The sequence below is a fragment of the Taudactylus pleione genome, unplaced genomic scaffold (assembly GCF_031769625.1).
Source record: "Taudactylus pleione unplaced genomic scaffold, aTauple2 ptg000015l, whole genome shotgun sequence".
Lineage (NCBI taxonomy): Eukaryota > Metazoa > Chordata > Amphibia > Anura > Myobatrachidae > Taudactylus > Taudactylus pleione.
Window position 1 is genome coordinate 26,703,887 of NW_028284417.1, and position 17,398 is coordinate 26,721,284.

Genomic DNA, 17,398 nt, shown 5'->3' on the forward strand with positions numbered 1-17,398 from the left:
CGACTTATAGCATATGTCTGCTCACCACCCCGGGAGGCTGTGAAATGTGTGCAGCTGCTGCTAAAGCAAATGAATCACCCTTTATTGCATATTTACAGTTGGAAATGGCACAACGGCAAACCAAATGGGGATAACTGCATCTCTAATAAGGGGAGATAGCATACAAAAAAAGCACTTCTCTATGGGACACAATAGTATGTGTGTACAATATCAGAAATCAAACTTTATTTAAATATTTGACTCACCAGGATAATACATACAAAAAAACATATTTGCGTAAATTGGTATCAGTTTGCATTTATTTGTAGTTAGGGTGTTACGGTTAGGCGCTAGAGGGAGGATTAGGGGTAGGGATAGCAGAGAAATATCGGAATGTCGGATGATCAGAGCTCTCATCCAGAACTGACGGTCACATGACCACCGGGACCCGGAAAATGTCACTGGAGATGCCACAGCTGCCAGCAGGGGGTAAGTCATAGCTGGGCCACCAGGACATATCACTGTCTACATGATGAATGTCAATATTGACATGACCATGTCGACATTTTGTACCCAAAACATATATACTGAGCACCAACGTATTAAATGGTAGCGCTTAAGTTCATTATCCATTTTGCATATGGTTTAAGTAGTGGTGTTTCTCTATTTTGAATCTAACCATTTAGAAAGCGCATGGCACAGACCATTTTTTTTTTTTTTTTATTACTATAAATTATTTGGGTGCAAACACTGAATCTTGGCCGATTTTTTATTATTAAACCCCATAAAGAAGTAGCACCATGGTGGTGCATGGATTAGCTTGCTACCTCACAGCACTGAGGTTTTTGGTTTAATTCCAACTAAGGTCCCATCTGTGTGAAGTTTATATGGGTTTCAATCCACTATCAAAAAACATAAGGGTAGGTGAATTGGCTTCTGACTGTTAACCCTAGTGTATGTGTGTACATGTGATAGGGGACAGATTGTAAGCTCCATTGAAGCAGGGACTGATGTGAATGACTAAATATTCTCTGAGATGCACTGCGGAATGTGTGCACTACATACAGAACAGTTAATAATGCTGTGTCAGTATCTATATTGCAGCATCATACTTAAGGCTTAATTTACTGCTTTGCTGGGTACATACTATGCAATATATCGTTCAAACAGTCGACAAACGACATATTGCATAGTAGTGTATTACCGGGTTTGTACAGAAGATAGGTATGTGAACTACGTTGTACACAGACATATTATCATAATTTATTTATATGGCGCCACAAGTGTTCCACAGCGCCTTAAAAAGTACATAAACAAATAGGTGACCAGTGACTTACAATACAATGCAGGACAAGGACATGGATAATACACATAGCTACATTATCGACCAAAGGCAGGGCACCGGACCTCGAGCTAGGGCACTTCTGCGCCCGCCCCCTTTTCGTCACTCCTGGGGCATGCCCCCAAGCACTATCCATTCACCAGTGGTGACCGCTTCGCCGCTGTTTTGACCACCCGCAGGTGGAGGCAGAACCCGCAGGCTGTCTCATAGGGACACCGCGCTGGAGATCAGGGTGCTTTCTGTCCTTCAGAAATAGGGAAGGGCGCGGCGCCCCGCTAAAAAAGCCTAGCGGGAACGCTAGACCAGAACACCCACATAAGCAACCAAAGTGGTGCCCTAGTGGGGAGTAAGAAGTAGATGAAAGTAAAGTAGGGAGAAGCACAAGAGGGTAGAGGGCCCTGCCTGTAAGAGCTTACATTCTAAAAGAGAGTGGCAGACAAACAGGTGTGACACAGATGGGGCAGACAGGGAGGAAGGAACATGTAGCAGCAAGTTGGATGAGTGCTGGAAGACTTTAATGAAGTAGTGGGTCTTGAGAGCCCACATATGTGGTGGCTGTGCAGCACAGCCAATGCAGATATATCGATACATCTGGCCGTCTGTAGGACCGACTCATCGACCAACCCAGGAACTGCCAACAATGCAGTCACTACCAGTTCCAGCGGTCAGACATGTCTGGCAGCGTATTGGTGTGTATGCACATTGTTGTTTGTGTATACCACTTACCTAATCAGTGGATCTGTTGGCCGCTGGATCAATTGCTCAGGTGTGTACCCAGAATTATACTACTTTTCCACCAAAACCCCGACTTCAACCCGGGACACTGAGCATGGAGTGAGCACGGGCCAGAGCTGGGATTTACCCCTTTTTACACCAGTAGCAGGACTTGGGTTATTTCCCAGGTTCAGACATTCACACCGGACCTGGGACTTCCGGCGTTTCAGTGGACATTATGTCATCTCCATGCGCTACTGAAGCCAGCCAATCCGCTGGTTTGGGACACCACCCAGGTCAAACCGTTTACCCGGGTCCTCCCAGGGATTGACCCTGGTTGCGAACAGGGTCAGATTCCCGGGTCCCTCAACACAGGTTTTTTTTTCAGGGACTCTTATCCACATAAGGTGCATACACACTAGACGATATGCTCCCTGAGCGATATCGTCTAGTGTGTCCCCGGCAGGCTGTGCTCAATGTCGTTCATGACATTGAGCACAGCCGCTGAACGATATCATTAGCGATATCGTTCAGCGCCGGGCTCTCTCACCCATTCCCTGACATGCAGCAACCTGACGAGGTCGTCAGGTTGGCCTGCATGTCAGCCCGATAAACGAGGATGACGAACGACCCGCGGGAACGCGCGTCATCGTCATCGTTCATCTTTTTTGTGTTAAAAATGGACGATAAAGTGGACGACTGAACGATAACGATATCGTTATCGTTCAGTCGTCCACTTTAATCGCCCAGTGTGTACGCACCATTAGCCGCGACCCAGGTAGATTGGGAAATAACCTAGGTTATTGTGTCAGTGGAAAAGGGGTATTAGTCTCCATAGCTGTACACCATACCACAATCTCGCTTATATGCAACTGAAAAGTTCAGATCTGGCCTTTCACTTTGATTTGTTCAAAAAATATAAATAATGTTATAATAGTAAAAATTAGAGCACACCAAAATTATTATTTTTTTAAATACACAGCTTAATAACACTTAAAAACCCAAACAAACATTACTGAACTAATAGAAAAAGTTTTGCTCTAGCAATAAAGCTTTATGTTTACAGACATTGTGGCAGTACCACCATGACACTTGCTAGCACACATTATGGCAAACAGTGACCTCTTTGAGGTATGGGGTGATAATGACCTTAATCATCAGCCGGGGTGCTTGCCCTTTCATAAAGTGACCCGTCTAATTATTTTAGACATGGAAAGGGCTGCCTAGGCAAAACGAAAATGGAGTATTTACTCTCTATAGATCTGCACATAAAATGCTAAATGAACTAAGAAAATAAAGTAACAGAACAACAAAACCGTAGAGCACACAGTGTGTATATTGTCAGCACACAGTGTGTATATATACATGTATGTAGCAGTAATGACAGCCTGGCAGCTGCTGTCACTGTGCATACAGTACAGTACCATCCAGACTGCTACATCCACCGCCACCCACCGATCACCACCTGGGGGTCTCTCCTCCCCGGCCATCCTCTGCCCTCGGCTCACCTCTTCCACCTCTATCTCCTTGTAGTCGATCTCCTCGAAGTTCAACACTGGAGGCGTCTCGATCATGTCAGCGGAAGAGGCAGACATGCCTTGCCTTCACCAAGCGAATGAGGGCCTCGGACAGAAGCCGAGGGGTCAGGACGCTGCTGCAGCGGCGGTTACCGGACTGAGAGGTCCGGGGCCACCGTACACTTGGGCTTCACGGGCGGCCCCGGCCCTGCGGTTTCCAGGTGATCCCCAGTGGACCGCCCACTCTTGGCCGGATATGTGTCCGGGACTGGGGGGGAAGGTGGAGGGATAGCTGCGGCGGCCGCTGCACTGGCACCCCCCTGATCCGACCATACAGGTAAAGTCGGAGGCTGCAGCAGAGGCCAGGAGCGGAGTAGCGGTGAAGGGGGCGTGGCTAACGCAGGACGTCACTCCCGTACAGCAGCAGCAACTGGGATCACAGGAAAGGATTTTTTTTTTTTAACAAACTTTATTGAATATATAACATAAACAAGAAAGAAACAAGAAGGAAGCGATTTGACAATATGTGGTTATAACTACTTTTTTTTTTAAAAGATGGCCAAACGTGGACATTGAAAATGTGAGTCCATACTTGCCAACTTTACCTAATCTTTATTGACTGGGTAAATATTTTAAAGCTTTGTTCCGGTTTTTCCATATTGACCAAATATGAAAAGATTGTAAACTGAATGCAACTCTTGCTATATTGTGTATTTTTATTATTTGGTCTCTATAAGCTAATATATATATTGATTTTTTAGAGGTCCATAATATTATAAACATACTTGCCTACTTTTGAAAAAGCATTTCAGGGAGATTATGAAGACAACACCTGTGAGCGCAGAGGTAAAGTGGACTGTACTGCTACATCTGAGAGGCATGTCATACAATGTACTTGCATACAAATGTAAACGAGCCCCAAAGCAGTTAGTAAGATTTACATATTGACGAAACACACTGATACTTTTCAGGGTTTGCTCATGTATTGTATATTCAGGGGTGTATCTATAATGGGTGCAGGGTGTACAGTGCACACAGGCCTCTGAGTCCAGGGGGGCCCACACCGCACATCTTGCACCCATTTTTTTAATACTTACCTCTCCGAAGTCCTGCGTCTGCTGTAGCAGCGCTGCACAAAACCCCTGGAAAATGGCTGCAGTGGCTATTTTCCTGGCGTTTTGCGCATTCGCAGTAGGGAAATTGCCATGTAAATGACTGCCACGCCATTTTCCCAGTGATCTGCGCAGACGCAGTAGACTCTGGGCACAGACTAGTACCCAGAGTCTATTGCTTCGTCAGTGCGCTGCTGGCCGCCGAGGAGAGAGGAGGGGGCCCATGACGGGGAATGAACAGGGGCTCCCTCCTCTCGTAATACACCCCTGTGTGTATTACAAGGGGTTCCATATAAGTGTCCAAGAGAAACCCTATATGAAAATGCTTGTAACCAATGCAGAGAAATGGCACTGATTATACCATTTGAATGTATTTATCTCTAATTTCTTTTTATCCAAGTATATGACAGCTACATAATGGGAGTAACGTGCAATCCGGGAGATTTCTAGACTCTTCAGGGAGTCAGGGAGATTGCTACTATTTCAGGGAGTCTCCCTGACAATCAGGGAGAGTTGGAAAGTATGATTATAAACTAACTCCAAAACATGACGCCTTCTACCAGGTACAAAATGCTCTGTTCCTGGACTTCATACTTAATTTATGATTGCCGTTACTTGTGTTCAAATACAGGTGACTGCAATCATACATTAAGGGTGCAGAGTGGTTTCCACACCTTTGCATCCCAAAACAGCGATTTTGCACTTCTTCTCGCCACTTATTCATAGGCAACTCTATTTTGCCTATTACATTGCATTGCATTTTCGCTTACGTGAAAAGTGTTTGCAATTGAATATAGCGATACGTTTCCAGCTGGCGTAATTACGTCATCCGTGATACTTTTTCACGAATTCCGTCTTTTCGCCGCTAATTGAATACGGCCTTAAGTTGGAAACCTACAAGAAGAGCATTTCTGTATCTGTAACTTTTGAACAGCCTAACTAATGTGACCTTTCTCATTCCTATACCAAATAAGCAGGGCTGTAACTAGGGGTGTGTCTTTGGCAGGGCTGGCAACAGAAATCATGGTGCCCGGTACACCCATTTATTTAGGGTCCCCCCATCCACGGGTTCCTGGCATATACAGGCCACTCACTTGAGAGTATTCCTTATCTGTAATTTCTGTGGGGAACCTCTGAAGAAATTGTTCCTCTCTGGGCAGATGGTGACTTCAGTCGGTATTCACTATTCATGTAGGAAATCACATGGTCCGGAAGAAGCCTGCTTGTGTAGGAATATAATTAATGTCATCGTCAAATAGCAGAGGTTTGACCAGATAATACATAGGGGTATATACTAAAGTGAGATGTTGCCCATAGCAACTGATCAGATATAGTTAACATTTAACTAGTACCTTCTAGAAGATAATACCTAGAATCTTATTGGTTGCTATGGGCAACATCCCCATTTCTAAAAACTCTCACTTTAGTAAATTTACCCCATAGTGTCAGAAGTTTTGGTGCAGGGCAAAATGTGAACTTCCCTGATCAAACAATTTCTATTATTAAATTGTATTTGCTAATTTGGTACCATTAATATTAATAATGTTTCTTTAGAATGAAGATTCTCATCCCATGAGTCTCATCCCCCTTGTGTCTCTCCAGCCTTATTCCCACATGTCTACCCAGCTACCTTCTTTCTCTCCAGCTCTAGCCTCCCATTCTGTCTGTCCATCCCGAGACCCCTACTGTCTTTCCAACCCCCAGTGTCTCTCCAACCCCCAGTGTCTCTACAGCTTCCACAGTGTCTATCCAGCTTCCACAGTGTCTTTCCAGCTTCCACAGTATCCCTCCAGCCCCCACAGTGTCTCTCCAGACCCCATAGTGTCCCTTTAGTCCCCACAGTGTCTCTTCAGCCCCCATACCTTCTTCTTTCTACTTCAGGGTCCATAGGGTATCCACAGGATACCTTGGGGTATAGGCGATGGCGGCAGACATCCAGGCACCACAGAGTTAAATTTTCAGCCTCCCAGGATGCACTGGGGTCCCTCTCCTATACCCCGCCCCCGAGCCTCAGGCCACTCAGTTTTCGTAGGTGCCTGGCCGGACCAGTCGCACCGTACAGAGGGGGGTCTTTTTAAGGCCCCTGAATATTTCTTTGCAGCTGTGGCTGCACAACTAGGGTGCTCCAGCATAGGACAGTCAGTATTGACGTCCATGCTGTCACTCCTACACCCCGCCGGTACCAGAACGCCGGTACTGATCCGGGGATGCTGGTAGGTAGCTGGGGTCACAGCTAGCGGTGATCCCCGGCTACCTGGACTGTGGCCGGATACACGGGGAACAAGGTAAGCGGCGGGGTCCCGCGGTGGGCACCCGCCGGTAACACAGTCCTGTTTAGTCCCCAGGCAGGGGGCTCCCTGGGGACCGGCTGCGCGTGGGGCCAGGTACTGATCCTGCGCCTTCCTCTAGACCACCAGGGACAGCGGGCCGCAGCATGTGTGGTACAGCGCGGCGTCCCAGGGGTTAATAGCACGCCAGGGGAGAACGCCTTCCCAGTCTCACAGCCGGCGTCTCCCCCGCTGCACAGTGCCATTCCACAGCGGTCTGAGCAGGCTGTGTCAGCGCTCCTCCCCCGGGCCCTGCCTTCTCTCTGCTCCTCGGTGGCCATTTTCTCACTACATGTGCTGGGGATGGCAAACGCTGCTGGAAGCTGATACAGATGCCATTGCGGTCCGGGTCCCCCCGCATACCTCTCCTTCAATTAAGGTCAGTGTATGCAGCACTGTTTCCTACCAGGCTCTGGTCTGTGTAGTTGATCGCAGTGCTTGTAATGCAGGATGTTATCTGTGCATTGTATGTGACTTAAATGCTAGCGCTGTTTGCCTGTACTTTCATTTCTGACTGTCAGCCTTTTCCTATCCCTGTTCTTCTGCTACAGCCCTTGTGGTGCGGTGTTGCAGGGTGTTTATTACCTCACAGTAAACGTGGTTTTTCTGTGTGGGAGGTCACATACGCTCCGTTCACACTCCTCATGTCGGAAAGTGAACGAGGATATCCTCTTCCAGCTATAATGTACTGATATCATGTGCAGTTAGCGGAGGGATATGTAGACGCTGAGGGTTTATGGAGGGCATGTTGTATTATATATCACGCCCCATTTCTGTCACTGTGCCTGCACAAAAAAAAAAAAAGGGACTGCCCTCGGCTGGCTAAGATGCTTACAGCCTTTGTGGACAACGCCCCCTGCGTTTCCCCATAGGGGTTATCGCAGCCTGTGGTGGTCTCATCACATGCAGGGGTCCCTGGACAGTTGATGGTACCCCAGTGTATCCAGTTTTTCGCCCCCCCAGGTCTCGCAGGAGCCTGTGTGGGTGAATTTATTGTCCAAATGGTATAGCACCTGATGGACGTTTTACAGGGGGAGTCACCATTTCGGCATTCTAAACGGCCTTTCGGGTCTCAGACGGGTAAAGACATGACGTCTGATGACGGTGACATTATTGACTTTTTCAGACACGAGCCCCTTAGTGCAAAGGAGGCGTAGTCTGGGTCTAAAGTCTATATACCTGGCCTTCTACGGGCAGTCCGTGCGGCTTTGGTTATTACATATCCCCCGTGGCTAAATCCAAATATGCCTTCTTTAAGGATAAGGGTGTTGCCACTGTAATTCCTCTATCTGGTCAGGTGGATCATTTAGAGGAGGCGTGGAAAATCCGGGTAAGCGGTTCCAGCCTCAAAAACGGTTGACCTTTTGCATACCCCTTTTGCGGATAATTACATTTCCGAATGGGAGTTACCTTTACGGGTAGATTCTCATGTTACACGCCTAGTGAGGAGTGCTATGTTGCCCATGCCCTCCAGGTCCTCTTTGAAGGAGGTTCCAGATTGCAAGGTGCAAATATATCTAAAATCCAATATTCCCTTGCTGGAGGGGCTTCCAGGCCGGCTATGGCCGTGTGCTGGGGGGCCAGAGCCGTGGAACACTGAGTAGGTAACTGGATCTCTGCACACTGACTCTCCAGCAGAGCAGGTGGATAGTGGCAAATTCTCAGAGACTTTGCCACGTTCATAATGAGACGGTCTTACATATAGCCTACTCCTTTCCAGAATCTCCTCGGCAGCAGTAGCGGCTTGCCGCTCCCTGTGGTTGCGCTCTTGGAAAGCGGACGCAGATTCCATTTGGAATGCTTTGCCTTTTACGGGACAAGTCCTGTTTGGCCCTCGTCTGGATGCAATTGTGGCCCTGCAGGCAGCAGCTACGTCTGCGTGTCTGCCATCGGCTACAGTCCCATCAGGGTCTGGGGCTTTGTCTTTTCGGCCCTGTGAGGCCAGGGTAAGTCTAAAATACAGCTTTCCAAGACAGTCAGTAGCCAGGAAATCTGCTCAGCCATAAGAACAGGCTTGGAGTACAAGACGTCCTACTCCCAAGTTGGACTATAAGCCTTCAGCCTCACAGGACGGGCCTCCTCTCGGGAGCCCCCAGAGTTGGAGGCCGGCTTCTCCAGTTCGCCCAGTGCTGGTGTCTGACCACCACGGACACTGGGGTAAGAGAAGTATTTTCTTGAAGGTATGTCCTCTCCTCCCGGTAAAAGCCTCCCAGACGGTTTTTCGTTACAGTTCTTCTGTCAATTCAGGACAAGGCCCTGTAATTTTTGAGGGTGTTACACTCTATGCTCCAGGCAGGAGTTATAGTACCTATTCCGTTGCCCCAAAGGGGAACGAGGTATTACTCCATCCTCTTCTGGTACAGACACCCAATGGGTCTTACCAGGACATTCTCAACCTCAAATCCTTCAACAAATTCTTAAAGGTTCCTCGGTTCGGGAGGGGGACCCTGCATTCCATCATTCAATGGAGCCTGGGAATTTTGTGGTGTCGTTGGATATATTCAGGGTGACTACCTGAATATCCCTCTTTTCTTAGCACACCAGTGTTTTCCTCAGGTTCGCAGTGGTCGATAAGCATTTCCAGTTTCTGGCATTGCCCCTTGGTCTGGCCTCACGGTTTACCAGGGTCATGGTAGTTATGGCAGCCCACCTGCGGATGCAGGGGGTCCGCTTGTTACCCTATCCGAGTGACCTCCTGTTGTTACCACGGTCTCCAGAGATACTTCAGTGCCATATGCAATGGACAATATCTGTGTTGCTACGTTAGGGCTGACTGATAAACTGGAAATGGTCCTCTCTGATTCTTCACAGAGGATGCTCCATATCCCAACGTCTGAGGATCTTTGTGATTGAGGAAAAGATCTCTGCATTACAGGCAAAGGTACGCAGTTGCCTGCAGAGTCGCCGAGTGTCTATTCACTTGGCAATGTGGTTCCTGAGTTCCAGGGTGTCACTGTTCGACATGGTGGAGAGTACCCAGCTTCACTCTAAAGAACTTGATCCTCTCCGGATGGGATGGGTTGCCCCATAGGATAAAGTCAATAGGCTTTCCCCGGAGGTTTGTCTCTCTCTGGCCTGGTGGCTGCAGAAAGCTCACCTAAACAAGGGGCACCCCCTTTGGGATTGCGGACAGGGTCCTTCTGACGACGGACGCCAGTATCCGTGGCTGGGAAGCAGTGACGGGTCCACACTTGTTCCAGGGCAGATGGACACCAGTAGTTTTTGCGCTTCCCATAAACATCTGAGAACTCTGAGCAGTATTCAAGGTTCTCCAGCATGCAGGACAGGTCCTCCACGGAAATACCGTGCAGGTACAGTCTGACAACGCCATCATGATGGCTTATGTAAACCACCTAGGAGGTTCCCGAAGTCAGGCGACATTAACAGTGGTGTCCCGAATTCTGGCTTGGGTGGAAGGCTATATCCCTGCCGTCATCGGCAGTGTTCATTCAAGAATCCTCAGATGGAAAGCAGGCTTTCTCAGCCGTCAAGACGTGCATTCAGGGAAATGTCCTCTTTATCAGGAGGTGTTCAATCTTCTGGTGAACAAGTGGAGCCTTTCAGAGATGAGACTCTTCTGATAGACGTAGGTAGGTCCAGTGGACCTTCCAAGTTGTGTACCTCGTCCCTCCGTTATCCCTTCTTCCTCCAGTAATAGTAAGAAGGAGACACGCTCCTGCTGATAGCTCCAGCGTAGGCCAGATGGCACTATTACTCAGATCTTCGGAGCCTCTCAGTTAACACTCCGAAGCTGTTGCCTCTACGCCCGGACCTGTTGTCTCAGGATCCTGGCTGATACCCAGACCTGGGTTGTCTGTCCTTGACGGTGTGGCGGTGGAGACTGCCCTCTTAAGGTCTAGGAGTTTTTCCAGTTCTATAGTTAACAGGGGCTCTGTCCATGCTAAGAGCTTGGAAGTTTTTATCTGCAAGAATTTACAATTAGGTATGGTATACTTTCTTTCAGGTGTCGCCCTAGAGGCTAGGCTCCTCGGGTATTCCGGATATCCAGAGGTTGGCTTTCCTACAGGTGGGCTTAGATAACGGTCTTCGCCTTGCTTACCTGAAGGTGCAGGTTTCTGCCCTGTTAGTACGGTTTCAGTGTAGGATTGCTACTCTTCCTGATGTCCGCACCTTTGTGCAGGGTGTACGTTATATTCAGCATCCCTTTGTTCCACCTGTGGCTCCTTGGGATTTGGCTGTGGTCCTTAGGGCTCTCTGAGGACCGCCATTTGATCCACTGGGCTCAGTGGATTTCAAATGGCTTACTGCTAGGACTGTATTCCTTCTGGCTCTTAATTTGGCAAGTAGGATCTCAGAATGGGAGGCTCTGTCATGTAGACCTCCCTTTTTCTCATCTTTCCTAGGAACAGGGCAGTGCTTGCCTTTACTTCCCCAGTCCTGTCTGCTGGTGAGGCCTATTTGGCTGTGGTACGGGCGCTAAGAATTTAAGTTGACCGTACCAGTCCATTTAGGAAATCAGACTCTCGGTTTTGTCCTTTCTGGTTTCCATAAAAAGGGTTGGCCTGCCACTACGCTAACTTTGGCAGGATGGATTCACAGGTCTTCCTGTTCCATCCTCTATTAAAGCTCTTCCACTAGGTCTGTGGGTCCTTCGTGGGCAGCTCGACGTGGCGCCTCAGCGGTGATTGGCAGCCACGTGGTCATCTGTCCATATTTTTGTAAGGTATTATGCTTTTGATACCTTCGCCTCTCAGGATGCTTCCTTTCAGCGGCGGATTCTCCTTACAGCACAGGAGCGTCCCCACCCTTAAAGGATACTGCTTTGGGACATCCCCAAGGTATCCTGTGGATACCCTATGGACCCTGATGTAGAAAATATGAGATATGGTAAGAACTTACCCTTGTTATCTCTATTTCTATGAAGTCCATAGGGTTCCACAGGACTCCCGCCCTGTCGCCCCTGTACTGCAGATGGGCTTTGATCTGGTCACCGGTTTCTCCGTCTCCTTCTGGTGAGAATGTGATTCTTGTGTGTTCCAGACTGTCTTCTCTCTCTTTTTTGCTCCTGCTCCGGCCTATGGCTTGTAACGAAACTGAGTGGCCTGAGGCTCGGGGGCGGGGTATAGGAGAGGGACCCCAGTGCATCCTGGGAGGCTGAAAATTTAACTCTGTGGTGCCTGGATGTCTGCCGCCATCGCCTATACCCCAAGGTATCCTGTGGAACCCTATGGACTTCGTAGAAATAGAGATAACAAGGGTAAGTTCTTACCATATCTCATATTATTTCTTCTGGCTGCCTCCCTTGGCTCCTCCGCTCGGTCCTTCAGCTGTGCTGCGCGAGTGACGTCATGATGTCACATGCGCTGCACCTCTACAAACAAAGAAAAACTTTATTGCACCACCCACTGCCAGTGCAATCCAACAGCTCCCCCCCAGACATACCCTGAACCGCTGCCTATGTTGCTGCTGCAGTGATCAGAAGGGGCCCACTACATGTCTGCACTCTGCTGATCACTGCAGCAGCAGCGCAGGCAGCATTAACACTCCGGAACCCCCTTGAACCTCAGGGCCTGGTACAGTTGTGCCCCTAGTCTCCCCCTGTCGACAGTCCTGGCGATTGGTACCTGTAATGGGCACCCAGTATCCTGGAAAGGAGACAGTGAGCAGCTTATGCCTATTCTTTGGTCGAGTACCGGGGACTCGCTCAGGGCGCATTAGTACTTTGCTACAGCACTCAATATAAGAAGCCCCTCCCTCCGTTCTCTCATCTGGCCACGAGTTTTCAGAAAACAAGTGCATTGCAGATTGTCCATCATGCTTTAATCTTAAATGTGAACTGTGGGCCTGATTCAGACCCGGTCGCAAGCGCTGAGCACTCGCAACCGGGTCGATGGTGGCCAGGAGCGCATGCGTGAGACCCAGATAGCGATGGGCAATCCGTCGCTCCGGGTCTCGCACCAAAGGGGGTGTGATGTCGATGTTGAGTGACAGCACGCCCCGGGGGGGGGGGGGGTGGCTGCCCAGACGGAGACGCCTACCGTTTGGGGGCAGCCCCACTGACATCACAAGTGATGTCAGTGGGAGAGCTTTCGGCTCTGTTTGAGCCGAAAGCTCTCTGGGGCTTGCGGCCACGAGACCCTACCACAAGGGTCTCGTCGCAAGCCCGATGTTCGCGATGGTCTCGACCATCGCGACCATCATCTTGGCTGCTCGCATTAGCTGTGGGTGGTAACCCACAGCAATGCGAGCGGCCAGGAGGCCGCTCAATAAAAAAAGAAAAAAGACGCCTTGATTCAGAGCGAGCGCTCTGTCAGAGCTTCCGGCTCTGTATCAGGGCCTGTGTACGGTCTTATATGGGCCATACATCTACAGGCCGATTATCCGTTCTGCTGATCCGATCGGCAATCTGAAACGCTGATTCTGATCATTTTGGGTCAGAATCAGCGAATCGGGATTGTCCAACATGTTGGATTTCACCAGTGCCCCAACTCCAGCATCGTCAGAACGGAGAATTGCCCCGATAACTGCCTGATATATGGGCCCCATAAGTCCACCAGGGCTGGGAATTTTTAATTGAGATGAGATTATACAAAAGTAGAAACTGATTGGAATTGAATATTTTAAAATATTTAATAAAGGTGACACTCCTTTAGCTACTCCTTTAACGGTGACAGCTGAGGGTGGGGGTTGAGTCGGAGAACAAATTACAGTCCCAGTGTATTGATAATTCCTTCTGCTCACAAACCCTCTCCAATGTCATTTACAGTTGGTTAGCTCAGTTGATGTGCACTTCTGTATGCCCCTGTGACAAACAGCTACATGTAGCAGCTCCAGTGGCTCTGGCTCGGGGTGTTCCTAGGTGAAATTATTACTAAATAGGCATATCATGATGGACATTGTGGTGCGCTAAAGTTAGCCAAGACAGTTATGCATTTGACGTACTTAGATGTGCCACCTGTGATTATTTTAACATGTTGCCAATTATGAAATTCACATTTTAATAAATCTTATTAAACATGGTACCACATTAAATGGTGGATGCTATTGTAAATTTAGGTACCAAATAGAATTTTTTAGGAGTTTTCAGTGCAGTTTAGTATATGAGAACAAAGAGAAGGGGCACTTAGGGGGAGATGTATCAAACCTTCAAGAGAGATAAAGTGAAGTTGCCCATAGCAACCAATCAACTTCCAACTGTCATTTCAAAGACTGATTCATCACGGATCGCAATTGCAACAGCGTACGCAGATCGGCCAATGGTGCGTATGTAACACTCTAGTGTTGTGTGTGACTGTCCCCCTCTAACAGGAACTCCTCACCTTTTGTAGTCTTTGGGCCTTCACATGCCACAGCAGAGAAACGGGTGACTCCCAACCCTTACAGTAATTGACACAATAAATAATACAAAGCTTTTTAGTACACTGGTATGCTTCACATTTGCAGAATTCATTGGAAACAAAAGTTAACATGCAAATATTATACTTTAATACAGAATCAAGCTAATAACCAATTACATATTACAACCAACACAGTAGAAATATATGGAAGTTGGAAAAATCTTGTCATAAATCTACTGAATCTACTATCATACAGTACATGCAATAACACTATCCTAAACTACGATTAGTTCACCGGAGATACTTTTTAAACTCAGTTTAATATATAAATTTAACTGTTAACCATAAATAACTTTCTCGTCAGTCTACAGCCTCAGTCTTCCTTGGCCAATCTTTCGATGGTGCACTTACGGAGAAGTATTAGTTGATTTTACTTTAACTAACAAAGGCCCTCATTCAGAGCCACTCGCTAGCGGCAGTACGCTCGTTCCGAGCGATGTTCGCACATCTGCGCATGCGTACGGATCGTTATACGCATGCGCGAACCAGTCAGTGCGGCCGAAATTCATGTGCTCGCAATATAGCGAATGCCTGCTATTTTGAGTGACAGAATGTGGAGATCCGAACGCAGGCGTGCTTAAAGGTCAAAACGGGCGTTTTATTGGTGTGCATAATTAATACAGCAGCGTCATTGACCACGTCACTGGGTTATTTTATAGCCAGAACTGCTCGCAAGATTGTGGTAGCAAAAACCAACCACAAGAATAGCGAGCAGTTCATACGCTGGTCGATGTACTCGATTAATCTAATAAATAGCGGACATGACGTATGGTGCGAGCGGCCAGGGGGCGTTTTTAACAAATAAACGAGCGTATGTTTTGCTCGCTCGTTCAGACTTAGAGGTGTGAACAGACTGCAATTTGCGAACGGATCATTTGAATAGCCACCCCTTGTTTTTGAACGAACGACCGCAAATAGCGAACGGCTCTGAATCAGGCCCAAAGTTAGTTTACTTTGGTTAAAGTCTACAGTATATTGCCAACAGTTGTATTAATTCTGGCCTTTTATCCTGCAAAGTTTTAGTCTTTCCTGTGCCTGACATCATTTATATGCATCAATTTGTACTGTCTGAGTGCACGCCCACTTCCTGCCGTTGGATACAGACTATTTGATAGCTTTGGTGCAGCAATGAAGTACTTTTATCTTTAAACTTATTTCTTGATAAAGCTGCTCCTGAAGAATCGGTCAGGAATTTTGATGGGCCACTAACTTACACCTGTCAATTCTGCAGATGTCAAACGGTTGACTGGATTTCTTGCTAGGCAAATAACTTTAGCGATAATAGATGGCTGCAGGTTAACTTAGATACAGATATGCCCAGCTACATTCTTGCCGCTGGCATGGCAAATCGCACCATGCATGGCACGAGACGCGCGCCCCGAGCGGATACGCGCACTGCGTTCGCACCCTTGCCTCTATAAGAATGCATGGTGCGATCGCAATGCGCGCCATAGCATACCGTAGCATATGCAGGTGCAAGTAATTGCATGGAACGATGTATGCGCACGTTTGTTGCACGATCAGCAACAATTTAACTTGGCGCATCAGTATATACGTCTTATCTGACACCAGTCTCTCTGACCTATTGAAAACTGGCAGCTGTGGTATGTGTGTGGTAGAGGGGATAATAGTGCTCCCAGCTGGGTTGCAGATCTCTACAGCTGTCACCCACCGCCTTCAAGTTCGCCTCCGGACCGCCTGCTTCCACATATTCTACAAATATTACAAAATTAAGTTATAGAAATATCAGGGATGAGTATTGGCAAGAGAACCTATTTAGGAGCATTGCACTTGTACATCGAATTGTGGCCTGATCATGAAACACCACATGAAACACCAAGTAATAAAAAATGTTCAAGTCTCCTGCGCTCCTGGACTGCAGCCTAGTTCATGCCCTGGAGCACCACACCTTCAAAAACATAGAAAAAGAAATATGGGCGATTCCACTGGCGCTGTCCTTTTGAAGGGATCACGTCTAGATGTGGCCCTTAAATTGTAGTAATCCCATAGAGAAAACAAATGGTTAATCGTAACCAAGTCTATATTTCATCACATAGGTGAAGGTAGTATTCTCCGCTCACCTAGTCCCAATTATATACGTTCCCTGAAAGATATCTTTATAAATCCACCCTCACGATTCAGGTAAGCTTCTGTCACTAAAGACAACAATTGAAACCAGGCTCACCTTGATATAAATATAGACATTCCTATAAAGGTTTCTTTAGGCTTCAGTATGGAGAAAATGCACCATGCAAAAACGATCTCCTTTGTATATATTTATTCCAAAAAAGTCTCATAAAAACAGACATAAAAATACCAGCACAGTTTAAAGGAAACACTTCGAATGATTGGTCCAAATAAGTTTAGAAAATTGGATCTCAATCCAATTTTCTATACTTTTTTGGATCAATCATTCGTTTATACTCAGTCCGGGTGAGATATGGATACGTGATTGTGGGATTACTCCTATATGCTGGAAGTGTTTCCTTCTTCTTTTTAAACTGTGCTGGTATTTTTATTTACATTTTTTTTTTACTTACTGCATTTAGCACTTACCTAAAAGGTCCAATAAATTAGGATTAAGAGAAGCCTATATATATATACGTCACTTACTACAACCTGTCATTGCACTAGCAAAGTTGCAATTTAATTTCTCTGCCAGTGCTTCAAATAGTCTTGTTTGTTTTGCCTGTTTATTGACTTTGACCTTGTCTCTCATGATTCTACATTCTCCAACCCATCTAGCTTGATTTAGGCCTTGATTCAGCACAGGACGGATTTGCAAAGCCGCACACAAGCAGCTTTGCAATTCCGTCCTTGCTATTATGTTAATGCAGCAGGAGGCGTCATGTGTGCCTCCTGTCTTTATTTTAATATTTTCTTTACTACAAGTGCCAGCAGACCCTTAATGTTTAGACTATTTCACAAGTGCCGGCATGAAGGGGTTGCCGTGCTGGGTCCTGTAGTCCGCCTGTAAAGAACAATATTATTTTCTATTCTTACACCATTAGCCACGCACTCACACACCACCAGGGGTTCGGGGAATAGA

The 17,398-nt window shown here is 47.2% G+C and overlaps 1 protein-coding gene across 2 annotated transcripts in view; it reads right to left on the reverse strand.

Moving 5' to 3' along the window:
* Nucleotides 1–3,989, reverse strand: part of MAP3K7 (mitogen-activated protein kinase kinase kinase 7) — a 75,731-nt gene extending 71,742 nt beyond the window's left edge. For both annotated transcript variants that reach the window (XM_088472066.1, XM_088472057.1), the window contains exon 1: nucleotides 3,544–3,989. In XM_088472066.1, coding sequence (XP_088328192.1) covers nucleotides 3,544–3,630 — 87 coding nt within the window. In that variant the 5' untranslated portion in view covers nucleotides 3,631–3,989. The remainder of the gene's footprint in view (nucleotides 1–3,543) is intronic.
* Between the last annotated feature and the right edge of the window lie 13,409 nt (nucleotides 3,990–17,398).